This window comes from Malaclemys terrapin, chromosome 10 (assembly GCF_027887155.1).
Source record: "Malaclemys terrapin pileata isolate rMalTer1 chromosome 10, rMalTer1.hap1, whole genome shotgun sequence".
NCBI lineage: Eukaryota > Metazoa > Chordata > Testudines > Emydidae > Malaclemys > Malaclemys terrapin.
The window spans coordinates 20,049,626-20,074,975 of record NC_071514.1 but is presented as its reverse complement, the minus strand read 5'-3'; the positions used below and the strand labels follow the sequence as shown (position 1 = coordinate 20,074,975).

The 25,350-nt window shown below is 40.3% G+C and overlaps 2 protein-coding genes across 4 annotated transcripts in view; one reads left to right on the top strand and one right to left on the bottom strand.

Moving 5' to 3' along the window:
- Window positions 1-25,350, bottom strand: part of FAM227B (family with sequence similarity 227 member B) — a 175,359-nt gene that overhangs the window by 16,932 nt on the left and 133,077 nt on the right. For both annotated transcript variants that reach the window (XM_054041545.1, XM_054041546.1), the window contains exon 12: window positions 5,382-5,521. In XM_054041545.1, the coding sequence (XP_053897520.1) occupies window positions 5,382-5,521 (140 nt within the window). The remainder of the gene's footprint in view (window positions 1-5,381; window positions 5,522-25,350) is intronic.
- The window catches only part of FGF7 (fibroblast growth factor 7), a 119,967-nt gene that overhangs the window by 371 nt on the left and 94,246 nt on the right, over window positions 1-25,350 (top strand). The window contains exon 2 of one of the 2 annotated variants that reach the window (XM_054041552.1): window positions 13,864-13,944. The gene's annotated coding sequence lies outside the window, so the exon portion shown is untranslated. Of the gene's footprint in view, window positions 1-13,801; window positions 13,945-25,350 lie in introns of those variants that run through there. The other variant, XM_054041549.1, reaches the window with a different exon arrangement.

Below are 25,350 nucleotides of genomic sequence, written 5' to 3'. Positions count from 1 at the left end.
GGAGACTGTATCACGTCTTTACTTAACATAGTAAAACTCCCATAGACTTCAATCACAGCAAGATCAAGTCCTTTGAGGTGAAATTTCTCCTGAGGCACATGAACAACAACTGCCAGTAAACTCCAGCTCATTTTAATTATATTTTATATCAATGCAATCTATTAGGAATATTCAATTTAAACTAATATGTGTGTTAAATGACTATCCTGTGGTTACTGAACTTCATTTCAAACTATATTGTACAATATTCATGCTTATTATGGGAGATCACAATCTGGCTATTGTTAATGTTAATGCAGAGCTAAGATACTCATGTACTAAGGTGAGTAGGAACTTTATAAATGGAGAGGAAGAGGGGTGAACAAAAAGATTAGACGGAAGTGGAATAAACCCAGGCATTGGGACTTGTCAACAAAAGGAAATGACTGACATGAACACAGTTTTAAATTTTTTTGACAAAGTAATATTAAGTGTAACTTGTAACAATACTAGGTAAAAATTGAACTTTTGTCTGATTTTATTTTTAAGCAGATGCTGTAATTTAAAGGGACTAAAGAAAAACATTTTTCTGGAATTTAAGGCCAGATCCACAGCTGGTGCAATTCAGCAGGACTTCCCTGGAGCTACGATGAATTACCCTAGCTAAGGATTTGACCCTATATGTAAACACACACTTTTTTAAAAAACCACATTACGAATAATACCATAATTAAAAGTGAAAAAACATTAAATTCCAATTTACTTGATATGATTTATCCCCTTTCTTTTTCAGTATTTTTCACAGCTTGGAGAATGAAGCTAATTTTGCTTTTGTTTATAATCACTTTCACTTTTAGGTTCTCAGCGCTGCAATGTAATGGTTTCAGACACTGCAGAGATGTCTATTTCTTTTAAAACATCTGTTTTCACTGGGATATTTTTTAATTGTGAGAAATTTATTTAATTTTGTGCCAAATGTAAGTTGAAAGTGTCCCTTTGATTTTGTAGGCCAAATATAAAGCTATGCAAAAAAATTACAAATCTGGCATAATATTGAGTAGGAAAATACAGTAGTTATTTTCCAAGACATGACAGGACTGAAATATTACTTGTTACAATTGTAATACGTTCATGTTTTTCCTTTCCCTCCATTCTTCCACTGAAATTCTGTGTCAATAGCAACATTATTTTTCAGTTTTCAATTTTTAAATCATGTTTTTTTTTTTAAATGTAGCTGTATATAGGAAAATTAATTTAAGAGATTACACTGGTGAAAAGTCAAGGTTTTTTATTTTTTTAATTAAAAATGTGTGTCTAAATCCAGAGAAAATAAATTAATTTTTGCTATGATCTAGACTCATTGCTGGAAAGAGCTGATATGTATCAGCAGTGCAGTGCACGTATGTTCTTGCTTCATTAAAGGATTTGGCCACTACAGAGGCTGGAAAAGTGCCACTTCTATACTGCTTCCCAGGGTGACAGGAAGATACAGAGCTGCAAGAGCCAGTCAGAAAGACAAATTATTTTCAGGAATATTGAGAGTTGATGAGCATATGGAAATAAAACTGAAATCAAGATTAAGTGACAGACCTGCGGGTGGCTATATTACAACAGAAAAACTTCAAAAACAGACTCCAAAGAGAGACTGCAGAGCTAGAATTGATATGCAAACTAGACACAATCAACTCCGGTTTGAATAAGGACTGGGAATGGCTGAGCCATTACAAACGTTGACTCTATCTCCCCTTGTAAGTACTCTCACACTTCTTATCACACTGTCTGTACTCGGCTAGCTTGATTATCATTTCAAAAGTTTTTTTTTTTTTTTTCTCTTAATTAATTGGCCTCTCAGAGTTGGTAAGACAACTCCCACCTGTTTATGCTCTCTGTATGTGTGTATATATATCTCCTCATTATATGTTCCATTCTATATGCATCCGAAGAAGTGGGCTGTAGTCCACGAAAGCTTATGCTCTAATAAATTTGTTAGTCTCTAAGGTGCCACAAGTACTCCTGTTCTTCTTTTTGCGGATGCAGACTAACACGGCTGTTACTCTGAAACTTGTGATTAAGAGACTGACATTCAGAGTGTAAAATCACTATTTTTAGGATTAAATGTGTTCTCATGCATCAACTATACCCTTCATAGGTGTCCTTTTCTGGATGGTAAGTAACTTCTGTTGTTTTATTTATTGCTTTTCTTGAAGTTGTCTTGTGACAGAGAGTGAACATATTAGTTCCCTAGACAAAAGGTTGGTTATAGTTAGGAAAGTTCCTAACTGTCAGGGTGGTTAAACACTGGAACAAATTGCCTAGGGAGGTTGTGGAATCTCCGTCTCTGGAGATATTTAAGAGTAGGTTAGATAAATGTCTATCAGGGATGGTCTAGACAGTATTTGGTCCTGCCATGTGGGCAGGGGACTGGACTCAATGACCTCTCGAGGTCCCTTCCAGTCCTATAATCTATGAATCTATGAATCTATATATTGACGACACTCAGAACCATATTTTATGTAAGTGATTTAACTGGAGTGTAAGGGCCAGATTCTGATCTGTTTTGCCAACACAAATCTAGCACATTTCTATTTCACTGAAGTTGTTCTAGATTTAACCAGTTTAATCTGGTTCTAGGTCTATGTTTATGCAGTGTGTATATTTATGAAACAATATGCAAGGAGATTTTTCATAGGTAAACTGATTTTTCACAAGCATCTTTTTCCTGCAGAGGAGTAGTAAGAAGTGCCCCTGCCCCATCCACGCAGAACTACATCAGAGCGTGACAGTCTCTACTTTTTTGGTAATTTCAATTGTATCAGCTGCGCTTGATAGCATTTTGAGGTCCCCCCACGGTATTTGGTCCATGCTGCCAGTATTTCACCCAATAAAATCTAAGCTTATGTTTAAAAGTTTCTACTTTAGGTATAAATAGCAAAAAAGGATTTATTTATTTTTTTGGTCTCATGAAAAAGGAGATTAATATTGTAATGATGAAAATCATAATAAATTCAATTAAAAATGTTCTGAGATTAAACTGAAAACTTAAAAAACAAAATTAACTTGCTCCAGACTGGTTGTGCTAGGAGTTACAGCATTTTGTTTACCAGAGACAGAAATTCAGGCCAACAAGCTCCTTTGTGGCAAGGAGGAGGGAGGTGGCTTCTGGCAAAGCAGTGTTGCATGAAAAATGTAGGGTTACCCACAACCTCTTAGACTTGTCTGTCATGTCCAGCTCATGTTGCTTGATGCTTTAAATGGCTACAACAAGTGTGGCTGTTGATAGTGATCTCTAGCAGTTCAGTCTGGTCTGGTCCTACTCTAAAGCAGACAGTTAGAGTTGATAATGGAATGGTAGCTGGCTGCTTGAATGCCACCTCGGAAGAGGTTAGGTGTTTCTCTGAAATATCTTGCAACTGGGATAGGATAAGAATGTGCAGCTTAGACACAGTGAGCAAATGGGAAAAGTGATTTTCTCTCACATATTTTGGGATTTGGACCAGTAAAATGGAGTTTAAATAATACCGTATGATATATTCAGTGGCTACTGATATTTCATATTTTGACCACCTGTTAAATAGACTGTTATTGGTTTAATATTTTTAAAAACATTGTTTTAGTCTATAACTGCCTCTGGTTTTTAAATAAGCATCTCCTTGGGTTATTCTTATTTTCCATGTATATCACAGGAAAATATGACATTCTGATTCAGATGTTGCTTACACTAGTTTTAAACTGGTATAAATATATTTACATGAATGGAATTACTCCTAATTTACAGTAGTACTCCTGATAGCTCTATTTATTTATTCAATTCCTTACCCATCTAACAGAGGACAGTATTTCAGTATTTGGCTGGCCAGGAAATGATGCCTGTACTTCTTAGATTCTGACATTGCCTTGGTTATCCATGCATTTGTCGTCTCCAGCTATGGACTATTACAATGCACTCTACTTTGGTACGCCCTCCAAGTCTTCCCAGAAACTATGGTTCACTTAAAAATAGTGTTTCTCTTCCTTACAGTGCTGAATTAATTAAAGCCTGATTATCTGAAAAAACACTCATTACTCCATTCCCCATTGCAACAGCTGCAATTGAGAGGGATATTACAGCTGAGGCAACCAAGGTTCAAACCTGCATAGTCAGTAGGTAGGATGTTTTCAATGGGAGGCACCCAGTTGTGGAATTCACTACCCTCCCCAAAGATCAGGTTGAATCTGAATTACCATACTTTCAGGGTATGATGCAGGACTCGTCTTTCTGCAGGCAGTGTTCTAATAACAGAGTTTGGAATGACCTTGGCTGAATACTCAGGACCAACCCCCCACAGGTCTTCTTCATCTACCCAACTTTATTAGTGAGGGGGAGAGGTCAAGAACTGCTTTCTCATTGGTACCTACTATTAAATGCCTGTATTGCAAATTCCTAGATGCTATGCTGATTGAGGCCTTAGAAATGTGTATTACAATAATAAAAACAATAACAGCCAACATATTAAACTTGGGCACCTAAAGTTAGGCATTTAAAGGGACTCGTGGGCATCTGATCAAATGGACTGCAGTTCAGAATTGTTGCTCTTCCACTGACTTCAGTTGGGATTGTGGATACTCAGCACTCCTGAAAATCAGCCCATTCATTTAGGTTTCTAAATATGGGGTTAGGTGTTTGATGTAAAAAATTTTGACTAGAGGCATTTTATACACCTTTATTTTGATCACTTATGAAACATCTCCCTACAGTTCTGATATCCAAATCGCTCTTTATTTGTGTATTTGCAATGACATAATTGATTCAGGCAAATGTCTTCTCTAACTAAACTATGACTTTATTCCCCAGTGTCAGGACCCTAAAGTTACATAAGCCACACGGGTAAATATAATACCCCAAGTTCGTAGGGGCAAATCCTGACCTCAATCTCTTCATTTGGGTGAAAGGCCCGAGAAAGTAGAAGCAGTGGGGTTGTGCAGTGTACAAGATGGAGCAAAGTTCATTAGAATTATATATACTGCACTGGGAGGTGAGAGAGGGCATCCTCTGAGGGAGTATGTTGGAGGGTTTTGGTGGATATTGTAGTGGATCCACAAAATAGACCAAGTGGAAAATCCCCCCACTTAATGTGAGTGGTGTGATGCAGTAGCAGCAGCAGCCTGGGGAGGATTCTGTTCCCCAACTCTGACCACTGCAAAACCTCATGCATCAAGCCTGTTTACTTAGTTTTGGCACAGGGAGGTGGACTTGGCTACAGGAATTGATTCCAAAGGGAAAGAGGGTAGATCATCATGACCTAAATCCTCTGCGAGAGAAAGCAGAAGGAAGAGTAAAAAGGAAAAATGTTTTTTCAGAAAAGCAATGAATGGAAATACAAACTACATATTGTGTATAACTTTATAATTAGTATAAAGCAAACCTCTTTTATGGTTTTGGACTCTTTTGGCATATCCATTTTACGTTTACCGTCTTCCTTTATGTCTTCAGCTGATGAAATATACATATTTTTTGTATCTTCAGTTAGATCTTCGAAATCAAGGTCAACTTGAAATCTCACTGCTAACATACAAATACAAATCACGCTTTTTAATACTTTTTTATATTTGCTTCTTACTAAGAAGCAACAACTTTAAACTATGCCACCTTCTTTCTTGAAAAAACTTTGTGTCACCATCTCCAATATATAGTCTGTTGAGTCCATGGCCTCTTGACCTGTTGTTATAGACTTTTTATTGAATACAGAGATAGTATTGTGAGATATCACATCTGTGTCATAGGTTTTGTGGGCTATGTTTAATTCCAGTAGGATACACATCAGACCCTGGATTTAAGATTCCCATGTCAAAATCCCATTTAAACTACTCTGGGATATACATTCCAGACAAAATGTTCTTTACAAAATGTGGTGCAAAGAAATTTCACCGCAGATGAAATATCACTTGGTGAAAGGTTGTATGTTTACAACAACCAGGGCCGGCTCCAGGCACCAGCTTCTCAAGCAGGTGCTTGGGGCGGTCGCTCCGGAGAGGGGCGGCACGTCCAAGTATTCGGTGACAATTTGGCGGACGGTCCCTCACTCCGCCTGGGAGCGAAGGACCTCCCGCCGAATTGCCGCCGCAGATCGCGATCGCGGCTTTTTTTTGTTTGTTTGTTTGTTTGTTTTGGCTGCTTGGGGCAGCCAAAACCCTGGAGCTGGCCCTGACAACAACCAAGGATGTTTAATCCATTTTCTGTATCTTGAGATATTAATCTATATTTTGTGAATATACAATAGGTACCCTGGCAAATTAGACCATATTTATTAAAAGCACTAACACTACTGCCGTTATTGGAACACGGATCCTTAGCTCTTCCTATTTCACAGAGTTTTTTTATGTGTTGCAGCAACTAAATCTGTAACTTAGCCTTCCAACTGTTCAGACTCCTTAGAGATTTTTCACATAGGGGATGATTATGGCCCATAGAAAAATAAACAGGAGCATGACTACTGGTCCTAGCATTCCATGGGTTGGAACGCTAGATAGTAAATATCCCAAGTCTTTGAGACACCATCTTCTGCCTTCTCCACACCTCTGCCAGCCCAAAGAATTAGCTGAAGAAGAAAAACATGGAGCAGCAGAGTTTTGGTAGAAATTTATTCAGAGTGAGCAGATGGACTTTTATGTGGGCACTGACGATGTGCATATGCACCAGGGCCGCTGCAAGGATGTTTCACGTCCTAGGCGAAACTTCCACCTTGCGCCCCCCCCGCCCTGAGGCGCCCCCCCCCCGCGGCAGCTCCCCACCCCCATCCGCCCTGAGGCACCCCCCCCCCCCCGCGGCAGCTCCCCACCCCCCCCCTCCGCCCTGAGGCGCCTCCCCCCGGCCTGGAGCCGTGTAGCAGCTCCCCACCCTAGCTCACCTCTGCTCCGCCCCCTCCCTGAGCACACTGTCGCTGCTCCACTTCTCCCACCTCCCAGGCTTGCGGTGCTAATCAGCTGTTTGGCACCGCAAGCCTGGGAGGGAGAGAAGCAGAGCGGGGTGGCATGCTCAGGGGAGGAGGCAGAGCAGAGGTGAGCTGGGGCGGAGAGTTCCCCTGCGTGCCACCCCCCCCTTAGTTGCTGCAGGCGGCCCTCCCCGCACCCCCTTCCCCAGCTCCCTCCGCCTAAATGACGACAACGACTGGGGCGGCCGAAGATCCGGCTGCCGCGGTTGCCGCCAAAGAAAATGCTGCCCCCCAAATGCTAGCGCCCTAGGCGACCACCTAATAGGTTGCACAGGCCCCGATGTGCACAGACATATTGTGTGTGTAAGCCTCACACTTCATAAGGCTATTTTTGTCAGCTGAAGTAATTTCTTTGTTGCAGTAAAACATGAAGAGCATCTGAAAATAGAGGACTAAATGGAATTGTCAGAATGATTCACTGAAGTTTTTGATCAGTCTTAAATAACCTGATAGATTTGAACTACAGTATAATCAAGGTTGCTCTAGAAGAAAAAATATATTAATGCATTGTGACCTTGTGATCCTGAATATGATGGTAAAACCAAATTAAGTTATAGAATAGTAGATTAGTTTTCGTCAGGCATCCACTGAGAATCAGCTTCATCTCAGCTGGGTAAGTATATTTTATGACCTGTGGTGAAGGCAAACACAGATGCACACAGGCAAGGAAAACAAAAGTCTTGGACCAAGGGTGAAGAAAACTGTTCATTTGTGCATGACAGGAAATCCACGGAAGAAAACAAATTACAACTAACCACTAGAATGCCTCACTTGCCTTAAAGAAATACAAAACAGTCTGCAATGAGAGAAAATGTCCTCAATTAGAACAACCGCAATATGAAGAATTATATTTGGGAAAAAGTCTCTCTGAACTTGACAGCAACCCAGTTCACAAAACAGATGATGGACTGCAGAAAGTCAACATGAGATAACCTCTTCAAGATTAAATGCTTGAAGACAAAAGCCTCTGAACAAAAAGCTATGCCTGAAAAGACAGCTATTCCATGGCTTTTACAACATGCACTCCTGAAAACAGATCTACCATTTTCTAAATCAACTTGAAAGAGTATTTGCTGTTGCACATTTATGTTTCTGCTGAAATACTAATGTCCCACAATTACGCTGATCATAAAAGATTGGACCAGCTGTAATGATGTGCATATTTGTTTAAGTTTTGTATCTTAATTTTTTGTTAATTTGACTAATTATGATAACTGGTGCCTCTTTTTAAAATGAAAAATAATTCCATTAGTTTAGGAAGCATACATATGTATATATGCCCAGTTACATAAGTCCCAAATATCGAGACAGCATTTTGTTTAATGGACGATAGGATTTTCATCTGTTCAGCACTTCTCAGGATACTGCCCTTATTGAACCTTATAATTATTGAACAAAGACGTAAATTCAAAGCTTACATCATTTCAACATTTATGGATTCAAAATCCTTTAACATTCATCCAAAATCCATTGGAGGTTCTTGGATTTTAGCAGGCTACATTAGACTGTTTACATTAGCAAATATGGGCTAATGCAATGAAGGTAGGAAGAAATAAAAAAGGAAAAAGCAGCCAGATGTTTGAGAAAGGATAAAGTTGTATTAAAGGAAGTGGTGGAAGAAAGGGGAGGACAAATGGAGAAAAAGGCAAAAACAGCAAACACACTCAAGAGGAAGAGGAGAAAATGGAGAGAAAGGAAATAAAACAGATTAAAAAGACAGATTTACTAAAGAGAAGGCAGAAGAAAACAGTACAGTAACTCCTCACTTAATGTAGTTATGTTCCTGAAAAATGCAACTTTAAGCGAAATGATGTTAAGCGAATCCAGTTTCTCCATAAGAATTAATGTAAATAGGGGAGGTTAGGTTCCAGGGAAAATTTTTTCACCGGACAAAAAACTAACTATCTATCTATCTATCTATCTATCTATCTATCTACACACACACACACACACACAGTATAAGTTTTAAACAATTTAATACTGTACACAGCAATGATGATTGTGAAGCTTGGTTGAGGTGGTGAAGTTAGAGGGTGGGATATTTCCCAGGGAATGCCTTACTACTAAATGATGAACTAGCATTCAGCTGAGCCCTCAAGGGTTAACACATTGTTGTTAATGTAGCCTCACACTCTACAAGGCAGCACGAATGGAGGGAGGGGAGACAGCATGGCAGACAGAGACAGACACACGCTGTGTGTGGGAGAGAGAGAGATGCGCATTGCCCCTTTAAGTACACTGACCCCACTCTAAGTACATTGCCTTTTAAAGTATATCAGTAAGTTGAGACAGCAGCTGCGGCCAGCAAGCTCTCTCCATCTTGGGCCCTGTTGTGTCCCCACCCTGCTCTATATGGAGAAGGGATAAGTGGGGTGCAGGAGCAGGGGGAAAGGGACACCCTGACATAAGCCCCTCTCTTCCGTCCTCTCTCCCTTCCCCCCAGCAAGCAGGAGGCTCCCAGGAGCAGCTCCAAGGCAGAGGGCAGGAGCAGCACATGGCAGTGGGGGGAGGGACAGCTGAACTGCTGGCAATTGATAGCCTGCTGGGCAGTTGCCTCACAGGGAACTTAGGGGAGCTGGGCGCTGATGAGGGGCTGCTGGTTCCAAGCCCCCACCAGCTAGCTCCCACGGTTCCAAGCCCCCACCAGCTAGCTCCCACGGGCTGCTCTTTCTGCAAGCAGTGGACAAAGCAGGTGGCTGCCAAACAACGTTATAAGTGAGCATTGCACAACCTTAAAGCATGTTTCCTAATTGATCAGCAATGTAACAATGAAACAACGTTAACCGGGAAGATTTAAGTGAGGAGTTACTGTATAGGGAAAGTATACAGCAGAAGAGAGATAGACAATAAAACTGAGGAACAAACAGATACTTAAGTATGAGGAAATTAATTCAAGATAAGAAACAACAGACATGAGGAGGGCAATTAGTTTTACTTTTACTGAAATACTGTACAGTAATAAAAAAAAGACAAAAACACCTTTGACTCCCTCCTCAACCCCTCCCCTTCCCCATGTCTCTCTCCACAGAGAATCCTGCCAATTTCTTCCAAGAGACTTAACAAAATACATGACATCTCCCCTCCTTCTCCCTCCATGTCATAGATATAGATGTTTCTTGTCTGCTCTTCTCCTCCACTTGTCCCATCCCATTTACTGATCTTTCTCATACTCAGTCTCAGCCCCTCCCTTGTCCTTAACCTCTGACTTGCCTCTGATTCTTTCCCCTCACAATATAAACATGTTTCAGTCACTCCCATCATAACGGCTATACCCCTCTCACCTTTAAACTCACTGAACATGCATGTCAAGTATCAGAGGGTAGCCGTGTTAGTCTGGATCTGTAAAAGCAGCAAAGAGTCCTGTGGCACCTTATAGACGAACAGACGTATTGTAGCATGAGCTTTCGTGGGTGAATACATCCAACGAAGTGGGTATTCACCCACGAAAGCTCATGCTCCAATACGTCTGTTCGTCTATAAGGTGCCACAGGACTCTCTGCTGCTTTTATTGAACATGCAGTTACAATTGCTGGCTGGAGTTCCTCGCCTCCATTTCATCTTAGACCCTCTCCAATTCGGCTTCCACACCTTGCACTCCACTGAAACTGTTATTGCTAAAATCTCTAATGACCTCTTCCTAACCAAAGCTTAGAACCAGTAATCCATTCTCATTCAACTTGATGTGTCCTCTCCTGGTTTCTCTTCCTACCTTTCTAATTGTTCCTTCAGATCATCCTCCTCATCCCTCTCCAGCTTTCTGTGGAGCTCAGTTCTTGGTCCACTTCTATTTTCCCTCTACTACTTATCACTGAGCAATCTCATCCGTAAACTCAAATTCAACTATGTCTATGCTAACAACTCACAGATCTCCCTCTCTCCTCCAGACCTGTCCCCTTCTTTCCAAACTAAAAACGTGGCCTGTCTCTCTGACATCCCCTCATGAATATCTAGTCATCATTGCAAGCTTGCCATGACTAAAACATAGCTCTTACATCCCCTCCCTCAACCTTCCCCCGTACCTCCTTTCTTGATCACTGTGGACAATCTCATCATTCTGCCTAGGGCTGGTGCAACCTATTAGGCAACTTAGGTTGCCTAAGGTGCTAGCATTTGGGGGGGCGGCATTTTCTTTGGCAGTGACTGCGGCGGCCGGATCTTCGGCCACCCTGGTTGTCGTCAGCATTTAGGCGGAGGGTGCTGGGGCGGGGGGCGCGGGGAGGGCCGCCTGCAGCAAGTGAGGGGGGGGCAGCATGCAGGGGAACTCCCCGCCCCAGCTCACCTCTGCTCCGCCTCCTCCCCTGAGCACGCCGCCCCGCTCTGCTTCTCTCCCTCCCAGGCTTGTGGCGCCAAACAGCTGATTAGCACCGCAAGCCTGGGAGGCGGGAGAAGTGGTGCAGCGACAACGTGCTCGGGGAGAAGGCGGAGCAGAGGTGAGCTGGGGTGGGGAGCTGCCGCACGGTTCCCAGGGGGGTGTGGGGAGCTGCCACAGGGGAGGCGCCTCAGGACGGAGTGGGGGGTGGGGAGCTGCTGCAGGGCTTGGGGAGGGGGTGGAGCAGAGGTGAGCTGGGGTGGGGAGCTGCCGCATGGCTCCCTGGGCTGGGGGGGGCTATTGCGGGGGGGGGGACACCTCAGGGCAAGGGTGGGAGTGGGGAGCTGCCGCAGGGCTTGGGGACGGGGGAGGGAGCAAGGTGGAAGTTTCGCCTAGGGCGCAAAACATACTTGCACCGGCCCTGATGCTGCCTAACACTCAGGTCTGTAACCTGAGTGTCATCTTTGATTCAGACCTCTCTTTAGGTCCTCACATCCAGGCTATGTTTAAAATCTACAGTGTCTGTAAGATATGGCCTTTCCTATTCATCCACATAGCTAAAAAACTCTCATCCAGGCTTTATAAGATGTCATGTCTTGCCTCTGATTGTCCCATGATGCCAGCTTCCATCAACCAATTGTTAAAATTTCAAAAGGACCTTCGTGCTTTTCCCCATGCTGTCCCTTATGCTTGGGAGGAGCTCCTCCATGAACGTTTGCAAAACTGATGCATTATCCCCCCTCAAAATTATATTCAAAACTCTCATTTTCCATGATCCATAGAAAAATCTTGATAATTGTTAGGCCACTGGAGTGTTGAGATCACAGCCTATCACGCTGATTAATATTGCCTTGTTGTTTCCTTGTACTCTGCCATCTGTCTGTATCCATCTGTTGTCTCTTGTCATATACTTTGCTTGTAAGCTCTTTGGGGCAGAGACTATTTTTTTGTTCTGTCCTTGTATAGTGCCTAGCTGCTGTCCTGGTCCATGACTAGGGTTCTTAGGCACTACCGTAATACAAATAATAAATAATAATCAGCTATACAAAATTAAACGAATATAAAAAGGGTTTTAAATCTAGACCCTGTAACCCCTTAGCTGTCTTGTCACTCTTTTCTCTATATTAGGAATGTTGACAGTCGCAGCCAAAAATCAAACACAGATTACAGCTCACTACTTTCGTGTAGAAGCCCATCGTACTTCTTCCTGGCCCATTAACTTCCAGAGCTACAGCTCTATAGCAACCATTTAAAAAATAGTCCAGACACGGCTGTATGACCTAACTACTATTCCTCTCTAAAAAATGGCTGTTGGGCTCTTCTCCCCTTTTTTGTCTTTTCCAGACGCCAAGTGTGCAAAGGACATGGAAGATGCCTGTGTTATTTTATGAATATTACACGTACGAATGTTAGTTTGATTGTTACTCTGCTGACTGCTATATGGTGACAAAGGATGAATTCAGCCACGAGATGAGCAGTAGAGCGGCGTCAGAAATTTTCTGAAGAAGCAGATTCTTTGAAAGCAAAAATTTTTTTTTAAAGAAACCTGCCAATTTGGACTAATCTTCCAAAGGAACCTATCAGGCAGGTTTCAAAATTTACCCATCAGGCACACAGTGGAAACCTGCCTGCCCAGCTCCTTAGCAGCCTGCCTGTAGGACTGCCTAGGAATTGAGACCCCAGGGTTCCTAGGCACTGTGGCTCTGGGGTCTGCCCAATGGCCAGGATCCCCAAGGCTTACAGACTACCAGGCCAGCTGATTCCCAGGGCTGCCCAACTCTTAAGCTGGGGACCTACTTGCCAGGTAGTGCTGAAAGCCCTGTCTCTAGATGGGGCTCTCAAGGTTTAGACTCCTGGCTCTGTGGCAGGGAGCCTGGAAGCCCTGAGAACTCACTTGAGCCAGGATTTTCAGGGTATCCAGACTCCTGGCTCTGGAAGTCCTGGCACAGGTTTCCAGGGTCCACAGCTCACAGTCAGTCCTGCCATATGGACTGACCCAGGACCAGAGACCCCAGGGCTTCCAGATTTCTGGGCCAGCTGGCTCAGCTGCCTGACTCCCACAGCGTTTGGAGCCAGCTGCCCCAGTAGTCAGGGAGCCCTGTTAAACAGGAACAAGGCACTCTTATTCCAGAACAGAAAAAATGTCTACACATGGCGTTAATCAGGAATAATCAGGAATCATTCCATGTGTAGACAAAGCCTAATTCTGATATATTTATCAGCAGAATTGTTAATTAAATTCTTATTGCAGACCATTTGATGACAAAGGGGTTGACAGATGCAATTGAGGACAGAATTTAGCCCACAGAACCTTTTATTACTGGCTCCTGAAGCAGCAGTAGCATTAGCACAGCTTGATTTTTAGATCAAGTTGAGTTTGCAGAGGAAACAGTTAGAAAAAGTTTACTTGCAAACTGAGCAAAGTTGATCTGGAAGTCATTAAGAGATAATAATTATAGACACCCCCCACGATGCTATATTTACAGTCACTTTTCAGAGTAGAGCTGTAGTTTTACAACAAGTCGTTCTGTAAAGAAGGGTCTTGCAGGCTCTCTCTTATTTGATTACCCATTTATTCCTGGGGACTTAGCACTTTCTCTTCAACAGGACTCATTTCCTAACAAGGATGACAGAAGTGGAGTGAAGTGGAAAAACGAGGAAGAAGAAAAGCAATAGAAACATACAGCAGTAAGTATCAACTTTTCAAATATATTATATGAATTCTTTGATGCAAAATTTGTTATGATAAAACAAAGACATAAACCACTATAAACATTTGCTGCATTTAATGCAGATAATGTGTAGAGATTATCACAGTAACTATTTGATTTTGTTGCATTATCCCACATTTTGAACTTATAGCATCACAGGTTGGGGGGAGAAAGGGAGGAAGCAGATGTGTCAAAATATACAAAGTAATTATCCTTAAATCAAACTCTAATAATTTCTCAAGAAGCATTTTCTTACTTCGCCTATCTGTAAATGTAGACTATTATCAATGCAAAGTATTTTTCATCAGTTTGTGCATTTATGATGAAATTGACATGTAGTGACATGTACAGATACAAATCTAATTCCTCCAAGTCTATTTATCAGATAAGCATATAAGAGTTTTTGGTCTGCCATGTAATTACATTTACTGATACAATGTTATATGTACTTAACATTCTTAACAAAATAGTGAAGAGTACAGTATCTATTATCTGGTTTTAAAGAAATTCTGAATCTTTCCATGTTAATTTTGAATTACCTGAAATGTATTAAGGCTTAATGCTGCCATTAACAGTCTTATAGGTTTATTACAATTATTTCAAACTTTTTCCACCTCTGTTGTTTGTCTTCCTCCTAGGTCTGGGTAATAAAAACCTTACACAAGCAAAATTCCTACTGAAGTCAACCAGTGCTTTGCTTGGATAAGGACCCTTAAAACACCTTAAGTATAATAGATGAAATCCTAGCCCTACTGAAGTCAGTGGGAGTTTTTCCATTGACTTTAATGAAGCCAGAATTTCACCCCTAAGTCATCTGGACCTGCTCTGTGAAGAGTTTATGACATGCAGTGTTGAACTGGCATGTGTAAATGATGATAAGACTAAGATGTTTTTGCAAGAGTTTGTGTGTCTTTTGGGAATCTAGGTGTTAAGTTTACATACATAAGTTTACTGCATGTAAACCATTTTGGTCCATCAACACACAAGTACAATTTTATTTCAAAGTTACAACTTGGTTTAGTTTAATTAGTTTAATTACCGTTAATTCTTTTCTGCAGATATACAATCTTTAACTTCTTCCTGCTTGATTGCATGTCTGGTACTTCCAATCATTTTTAAAAGAAAGAAAACCCTTTGAACTTAAGAGGCAAGTCCATTAAATTGGATACACAAAGTTTTCACATAAAAGCTAATTAGAAACCACACCAGAAGGTTTTCTTTAACATTTTGACGCCTTTCAAAGAGTCCCTACCCTCACCCCCCATTGTGAATCTAACCAAACATCCCTTCTGGGGGAGTTTCTTTTTGCATATTAACGAATACTTCACCCTAGGTGTTCCTTGTGTGTCCTGGCTAAATACAGATTTGAAAATTAAAGTTAATACAAGGTACATATGTATTGACCAGACCACTGTAGCAGATACAATTCATATTGTACAGCCAGATGCCAAGTGTCACAACGACCATTAAAGCATATATTTAATGAAGTTAAAATAATCATAGTGCTCTTGCAGGAAGTTTGTTCCATCACAAGAAAGCAATAGACTATATGGTTAAATGGTGGAGAGGAGAATTGTGAACAACTGAGTGATATAAGAGAAGTCAAAATGTGGCATCTTACTAGAGAGTTAAAATGGAATGTTGAGAATTCATTGAGGGATAATATCCTAAAACTGTTTAGACTGGCAAAAGCCCCTTACATCATTTAAAAGAAAAATACTGTACAACTTTATAATTGTACAGCTTCATTGTGTCAACTGCACAATGTGGTAAAATAATCAACCGCAAAGGGCATAGCTAGGCACAATGACCTACTGCCCTATGATAAGCAAACAGGAAAGAGCAAAATAGTGAATTATTTAAGATAATCTTCTACAGGAAAAAAGAAAATTAAATTTTGTCATGGTGGCTTCAATATCAGTGCATTACAAATCTATCAGATCACTAAACAAGATGCATAACTCTCAAAAAGCAGAAGTAGATAGAAGAAGTAGGCTCTCAGTTTAGAAAATATTAGAAAAGCAGGTTGTAGTAATTTTCACTGTAATAGCTGTAGAAATCATAGAGGAAATACCTGAGAAGGTACATGCAACATAAGTAAGAGTAAAGTATTAGCACTCAAATAAGAATCTAAAAAGAAAATAATAAATATCAGCCCATTTCCTGAACAAAATTGTCAAAAAAATTCTGAAGCAGCTTTGGAGCCCTTTAACTTCTCTTTCTGTATAAACACATCTGCTTCCTGTGGGTTTTGAAAACAAATAACTTACTTCCAAGGCCAGCCCTGCAAACCAAGCACTTGAAAGTCAAGATGTATCTTTCTAGTTCTTACGTGATGACCAGTAATAAAGATTTTATATGCTTGTCTCTACCCTGTATAGCCACTGATTTCTTCAGTTAAGGCTCTGAGTTACACCTTTTCCACCCTATTGCCTTCCACACATGTATATACATCATTTGAAAACTATGGAGTCATGCAGTGTCCTGCTAATGGAATTTGGATAATAAAAAATTCTGCTGATTATGCATTGGCCACCAAATCATCCAATTTGCTTCCCCAGAGCTGTTTGCATTCCAAAAGCTTGGCATTAGTAAAATACTTTTTGGTCATTAAAATAAATAGATCTGACTCTGAATACAAAAAGAAAACAGATGTGTTAAGTAGGAAGGTTCAATTTCTAACTAGTCACATTTCAGAATGAGGTACACATCAAAAAGAAAGAAGCAACAGACTTGATACCCCACAGAAGACAGAGTTCACCATGACCACCTGCTTGGTAGCTTAGATGCCAATGGAAATAAAAACTGGTGGCACAAGAGAGGGGTTAGGAGGAAAGATAAATTCAGTACTGAAGAGGTTAAATGCAAGTTGGTGGCTACATATCCAAGAGGAGATATCAGAAATGTGGCTGGAAATTCAAGAATGGACAGAGGAGGAGAGGTCAGAAGTCATGCATTTTTGACAGGTTTCAAAGTAGCAGCCGTGTTAGTCTGTATCCGCAAAAAGAACAGGAGTACTTGTGTCACCTTAGAGACTAACAAATTTATTAGAGCATAAGCTTTCGTGGGCTACAGCTCACTTCTTCGGATGCATAGAATGGAACACACAGAAGATATTTATACATACAGAGAACATGAAAAGGTGGAAGTAGCCATACCAACTGTAAGAGGCCAATCAATTGAGATGAGCTAGCAGGAGCAGAAGAAAAAAAACCTTTGAAGTGATAATCGAGATGACCTATAGAAGATGTGAGGAGAACTTAACATGGGGGAAAAGATTCAATTAATGTAATGACCCAACCATTCCCAGTCTCTGTTTAAACCTAAGTTAATTGTATCTAATTTGCATATTAATTCAAGTTCAGCAGTCTCTCTTTGGAGTCTGTTTTTGAAGTTTTTTTGTTGCAAAATTGTCACCTTCAAGTCTGTCACTGAGTGGTTAGAGAGGTTGAAGTGTTCTCCCACTGGTTTTTGAATGTTATGATTCCTGATGTCAGATTTGTGTGCATTTTTGAGAATCTCTGTCATTAACGTGATACTGCAGGCATGGAAGAGGTTATTTAAAGAGATTAAAGAGAAAGCATGAAGAACATATGTGCTTATTTCTTTGAACGTATAAAAAGCTGTAGGTGCTAATCTGAAGTTCTAGGTGCCTATACCATAAAATTAAATCTCCCCAGAATTCTATAAATACAAGTGGATAGTTCATGAATATAACCCACGGCAGCCCCCAGCCAACTCCCCTTTCAATAGCTTGAGAAAATAGATGGCCTTTGCACAGGGCCGGCTCCAGGGTTTGGCCGCCCCAAGCAGACCAAAAAAAAAAAAAAAAAGTCGCGATTGCAATCTGCGGCAGCAATTCGGCGGGAGGTCCTTCGCTCCGAGGCGGAGTGAGGGACCGTCCACCGAATTGCCGCCTAATACCTGAACGTGCCGCCCCTCTCAGGAGCGGCTGCCCCAAGCACCTGCTTGACAATCTGGTGCCTAGAGCCGGCCCTGCCTTTGCAGCATGCCCATAATGTTAAACCTAGGCTCTGGCTAAACAAGGGCAGGAGTTTGGAGTTCAAAAGTCTAGGATCTCTTAGAGAAAAATCCCTACCAACTCCCTCTCAGTTATAATAAAGGCCCACCCAGTGCAAGTGTCTCTGCTAATCTCAATTGTGCAATATATAATGGAGGGATGCAATCTCAAGGATAACCATATCCCATGTCATCTGTGGATGGAAGATCTTTAAAAGATACACTGAACATGTTAATAGCAAGTAGAAATAAATAGGGGACCACAAAGCCCTGGAAGCCAAAAGAATGAATGGATTTAAATCCCAAGCCCTAAGTCTGCTGTACTACACTAGAGAAGCCTTGACTTCTCTTTGTGAGAAACAAAAAGGAATCTGGACAGTTCCCAATTACAGCATTAGCAGCCATCAAAGTCCCTCTTACAACACAATGTCTCGTTCTGCACTGGTAAGGATTCATGTACAATAACAAATTTGGGGACCAGATGCGTTTTTCCCCCTAGATGTCTCCTGGCACAAATCAATCTTCATTCTTCCTGCCAATTCAATATTCCCAGACTATTGCACAAGAACCACTTCCAGCTTTCTGGATTAAATATTCTCAGGTTCTCACACTGATTCTCAGATTCCTAATACTAGTTTTGTTGAGACCATCCATTTTATTCTGCACTGTGTTTTTTTTCTTGAGCAATGAGTTAAACATATCCTAGTGCAAGATGGTTGGAGATGTTTTGCCCATTGTCCCTTTTAATGACTGGGGGAAAAGTCATCAAATATACAGCAGAGGCAAAATCTTGCAATAAATCTCGTCTTTCTTTCAAACAATGCCTCCTCTAGACTGAGACAGTTCTTACAGCAGTTGCATCTCAAAAGCATCTCACATTTGAGTTCAATCCTAAGTGACACCTGAGATTCATTCTAGGCCATTTTCAGTACCTGGCAACATAACTCCTTAGTCCCAACTGCCCTGCTAGGGGGCAAAAAAAGGCAGAAAAAGTTGACAAAATGGACCAGGAGAGCAGAGCAACACAGGTCCATATCTGTTTTCCAGGGCTCACATACACATCTCCCCTGCTGCACCCTTCCTTTACTCAGTATGCTAATTTTGCATCTAATTGATTTTTAAAAATAAACCTTGTAACAGTCATAATTTTGTCTAGGAAAGTTAAAGAATAAATTGCAGATACATCCACTACATCAATTTCGTAAACAGAGACATCATTTTATGGTGAGGCAAACACCTCCCTGTGGGATTTGCATAGTATTCAATTCATAAAGAATTGCATTTCAATATCACTTGAATATTAGAACTCACAATATCCTTGCTGAAGGGGACTGTGAAACCATAACCTGTTCTTCCTGCTACATTGGCTGTATTGTTTCCACAGCTGCTGCAGCTGCCACTCCTATAGAGAGAAGGATCTATTCCCTATGATGGCACTTTTTAAAATTTTTATTGACCGTTCATTTGCGTCTGAAAGGCTAGCTTCATTGTCCAAACAAGTAATATACTGATAAAAGTCACAGAACTAAAAGCTCACAATGAGCTTTGAAAAGGAATTCTGCTACAAAGAAAACAAACAAAAAAAACCTTCCACAAAGTCCTGTTAGACACTCAAATGAAAGGATCACGATAGAACCAATAAAGAGGTGTCCAGAGTCTCACAACATTTTGTCAACCACCTGAGGGAAGGGTACCACATCACTGCATTCAAATATTTCTTTTCAGCCTCATACTATGTATCTTGTCCAATCCACTGCCCAAATGAAAGGATAAATATTGGATCAGCCCCCTGAGGACAAGAGCTTCAGATTGTTGTTCGCGTGCTCAGATTAGAAGCATGGTAGCAGATTTTAGGGCAGCTGAGCTACTGAGGTTCAACTATAAATACAAGATTTGCCAGTTCTGAATGCAAGTCAAGAAAACGGATCCTACGTAGTGACATGGAATACCTGCTGAGTGTTATTTCCCAAGCACGCACTATAACTTCTTTGTAGCCCTCCACCCAAGTTTAACATAGGAGTATGCACTGTGCTTAAAGGGATTTTCTAGAGCAGATTTTCTTTTACGTGAAAAATTATTTCAATTTCAGCAGTAGTTCCCTTCTCCCCAGTAATTACAGCGTTCTGTTGCTTTTACAGCCATATAATGCTATGAGAGCTGTCTGGCAGATTTTTTTTTTTTTTTTTTTAAAGCATGCTTTATGGGTTTTCAGTCATGGCAGCAGTCTGTGCCTTCAAAAGAATCATCACTGGTGAGATGCTGTCCAATGTGTTGAACAAACTGTTAAGAGTGGTGTCGGTTTAGGAAAAGTAGGTGTGGACATACAAAAAAAAAATCTCTGCATCATATGATGCCCTCAAAAACCACGAAACATATGCAGTATAATTTACAGATGACATGGGTAAGTGTAAAATGCACTCATTACTTCTGCAAACGTGTAAGTAGCCTACAGCTGTTTGCCTTGATTGAAATATTTTCATCCCACAAGTAATATCACTAATGATAATTTGAAGCATTATGTAAAGTCTGTGGTTAGCATCCAGTGCTTTGGATCAATTGCTTCTGGTGAATGAATGATGGGGATAGGGTTTCCTTTCCTTTCATTGTTATAATTTCACCTCACCAGAAGTGTCAGTCCACATGAAAGCAAAGCAATGATATTGTTATGTACTGAAACAGCTGTGTGTTATCCCCTTAGGATGTGTCACTAAAGAGAATGTTAATGAATCTGGTTGTCTCCTTCTATGCATTTTTTTACATTTTATGTCAACATGGACAGGAAGACCAAGTCTAATGTGTATTGAGACAGAATGGTATAACCCCTTGGTAGCTGAATTGTTAATGGGTCCTTGTGACCCAAAGACTTTCCTCCTGGATGACGCTCTGAAATGGAGCTCAGTCAGAGACAAGATGAACAGGCCACCCAGAAAGAATGACTGTCTCTGTTGGCCTCCAGAATATTTTTCCAGTTTTTGTAGCGCTAGGTAATAATTGGATCAGTGTTCTGCTTTCACATCTGCTGCTGGTTGAGATCTCTGACTCTAGTTTTTCCAACTGCAATCTGACATGCATTCTGAACGTTATTAATTCCCATGACTTAGCTTCAGACTGATAGAGAAAATGATCTGGTTGTCTCTTATCTTCCAGTGTTTAATATCAGTTCTGGATAGAAACAGCTGGAAACAATATCACATTTGCTACAATAAATTTTCAGAGGAATTTGATGAAAATATTTCACATCTACAAAAAGCCAACTTAGAAAAATAGTAATATAAAGCTGTCTAGCTATCTAGAGAAAGAGACATGAGCAAAGGGTTACTGTGTAATCAGGTTAAAAAGGGCATAGTTAGGTATACATTGGCATCTCTTCTAAATCATATGGAAACCTAGGTAGAGATGGACCCAGCTTTGTTCCCACACATTGAGAAATTTTGAGAAAAATTGGGTCATCCAAAGTTTATACTCTGTGGATTAACTTTTGAGTGGAGTCCTTGTGGGGTTAGAGGGTGTGTGTGCACATAGAGATGATGCACAGTGTGGTATGTCCCATACTCCTTCCCTTCAGTCCATCTCCTCAGCCACAGATCTGTACCCTGATGGAAGAGTGTCTACAGGATCCAAAAGGGGTTGATGCCATAGAAGCAGCACATTCCTAATACTGCAGCCTCCTGCCAAAGGTCTGCCAGTTTTCCTTCCCTTTTCATAATGTGGGCCAGAATGAAGACGTGATAAGAGATTTAAAGAAAAATACAGAACTGGGACTAGAACCCAAAATTCTGACTTCCAGTCAACTGTTCCACTCACTTCAGGTTATCCTGTACATACAGCACTACAATCAGAACTATAATGTCTGCATAGCATACAGATTTCAAAAGCTTTACAACTATTAAATATCACCAACCCCATAAAAGTAAAGAATATGATAGGGAATACATTACTCACTGTTTAAAAGTATGTATGTTTGATCAGAGCAGCAGGAGTTTCAGAGTGCACAGTAATGCTCCATAATGGTTTGAAACAGAAAGTAAAGACTATCCAAATAAAAGCGCATGGCAAATGTAGGACCTACTGTAACTACCTGAGTAGGAATTTGACCAGAACCATGAGAGTTAACATCCCTTATCTGAGAAATTCCATGCAACTTTTTAATAACAAAAATTGTAAGGATCTGTTTAATGTCTCCTCGAAAGCAGCAGTGTCATCCAAAGCAAGAAAATTCAGTGCTAGAGGTGAAAATACATCCTCAATCTACTCCAGGGCATAAATATTTCAGGCAAATCCTGTCACTGGGTAGTCTTTGGGCTTGATCCTGCAAGCCTCCTTCATGTGCAACTCCCATTTCAGTGAGAGTTGAGGACATGGAAGTTCAAACCCTCTATTTGCTGTAAAATGTAGGATATAGATTAAGTGCATGGTTTTAAACTTTATTCAGCGGTTTCTTGCTTTCCTGGTTTTAAGTCAGGGATTTAGTATATAGAAAGTTATCTTGTGTTAAACATGTCAAGAAATACTTACAAGTTGCAATATGTAACCAAAAGTTATATAAAAAGAAACATTGAAAGTGTGTTTTTATTTGTAATTGTGAATTTTAAAAATTAAGTATAACAAAAATTTCACAATTTTTCCATTCTGGCAATATTTTTCTTTTTACAAGAAGAAACAAAATGAGTACAATCATGTGGAGATAGCAAGTATGCAAATAGAAATTCCAGTCAGGGGGCATATGTTTTCAGATTGTCCATCCTCATGTGATCTAAAAGATTATATATCTTTCCTATAAAGACCTATAGAACAGGATTTACATATCAGAAGATACAATATTGCTTTGTGACTTCAGTTAGGAAGTTAATACCAGAATATTTAGAAGATCTACAGCAGTAGATTTTGGGGAAAGTTAATGGAAAAGGCCTAGGGTGACCAGACAGCAAGTGGGAAAAATCAGGACAGTGGGTGGGGGGTAATAGGAGCCTACAGAAGAAAAAGACCCAAAAATCGGGACATCTGGTCACCTTAAAAAGGCCTAACTTTTGGATGGCTAATCAAGTCTGCTAACTTTTTCAGTGACAAAAAGGCACAAGAATTGAAAGGTAACGTCTGTATGGTGTAGGTACGGTTACATAAAGAAGAGTAGAGTATGTGTTCTGGAGTAACTCTGGATCAGAAATTGGAATTACAAATATTCTAGTTTATATCTGTAATGTAATGATTGTATTACTGATATTCTTTATGTTAGCTGGCTAAAGATTTTAACAAACCCAAAACAAATTTGTTAGTGATAAGGAGCCCTAAATTAGTCTGTTAGCTGATTTTGATGAGAGCTCTAAATAAACCTGTTAGCTGATAGTCCCCCCTTTTCCCAATGTGATGTTGCTTAATTTGAGTCTTGTAGTCGTTCAATATTTAACTGACAGTAGCAACTGTATTGGTAGAAAACAGCTGACTCATTTTTAAATCCTGTGGCTCAGATTTTTATGGGTGAGGGTTGAAAAATGCATGTATACAATTTGTGCATTCAGATACACATGCAAATAACTAGTTAGGGAAATTCTGCTTGAGGTTACTGTAGTTTAAATCTAGAGTTACTCTAAATAGCTCTTTCTAAGAGCAGAAATTTATCTTTAAACATCTAACTTGCTTCCATTTCAGTTAAACAAAACCCGTCTCCATGACACTACAAAGCCTATCTATTCTCCCAGGTTTGTGGGGGTTCTAGAAAGGGAAGGGAGCTAAGGTTGTGGTTTCTGTTAATTTTGAATGGACAGCCAACAGATAATGAGCAGTTCCTGGTTGAAATGGGAAGAAACTTGTATACATTTGTATTGCTCATGTGCTTGTAAGTTTTCTAAAGAGTAAGCAAAATATGGACTCTAAATATTATACTCTAGCCAAGTTTTTCTACTCTCCAAAACAATAAAACTGAAGTGTAGAGGAATTCAACTATAATTTTAAGGAGCAGATGATAGAGTGTGGACTGAGTGAGATGAAGCAGAATACATAAAGCATGCTCTGCCTCCTTTTCTAGGGACCTACAAGGCATTAAGTGCTCTTCGGAATTCCTGAGCCCCTCAATTCCCATTGATTTTAGTGGGAAATGAGTAAACTACACACTTTGCAGGAGAGCTCAAAACCTTGTGTGATCAAGCACCCTCGTTTGCTGCTGTTTTGAAGACCTGGTTATAATAATAATAAATGGAGATATACCTATCTCATAGAACTGGAAGAGACCTTGAAAGGTCATCAAGTCAAGTCAAGTCCCCTGCCTTCACTAGCAGGACCAATTTTTTCTTTGCCCCAGATCCCTAAATGGCCCTCTCAAAGATGGATCTCACAACCCTGGGTTTAGCAGGCCAATGCTCAAACACTGAGCTATCCTTCCCCCGCACACTATCCATTTTTAGTGGTACCCATGTTGTCTTAAATCAGCAGGCAGTTGCACACAGCTCTGGAACTTGCTTCTTTTTGAAATCCATTTTACATAACCTCTCTCCTCCAGGTGTTTATAAGAATTAACACGTTTGGTCTCATTCATTACCTTTCCCTTGCATCCATTCTTTTATTGGAATACCTTTGCTTTTATCTGCTTGAATGTTCAGATTTATAAAGTATCAGGGGGTAGCCGTGTTAGTCTGTATCTACAAAAACAGCAAGGAGTCTAGTGGCACCTTCAAGACTAACAGATTTATTTGGACATAAGCTTTCGTGGGTAAAAACCTCACTTCTTCAGATTTATAAAATTACTATATCTTAATTTGTTTGTTTTTATTATGCTGTATCGCAATCTGAGTACACAGGAGAGAAGGAGATGTTTCTCTATAAATATAATAATGATAGAGCATTATTTTGTTTAAAAAGTGGACTTTACAGTTGAAACTGAGATGGAAAACTACAGGCATCCTCATTACTTTCTTATGGTGCAATCCTCAAATTTTTAAGCCAGTGTGTAAATTTAACGTGTGAGTACTCCAACTGAAGTCAGTAGGACTGAGTAAAGTTAAATACATGCTGATGTAAGTTTCCAGCTTGGGGTCCAATCCTGCAAACACATTAGCTATTTTTAAAATAAAGCATATTACTTGTGCTTTTGTGCATTGCCAACGTGAATAAAAACATGCCATTTGAAAATCCAGGTGAGGAAATTAACTGGCAAAGTTCTTGCCATCTTGGAAATGCTAGTATATCCAATACAGCTTATCATCTATCTGTGGCTGTGATGAATAAAAACTTCACTAGCTCTGTAGCAGCAGGAATAGCCCACCATAGAGAGAACAGGATTTCTTCCTCCTACTCTCCAGTCTGACCATGTTATAAATTATAAAATATTAGCACTAGCAAATGCCTTTACCAGATGTTTAACACAATGGGA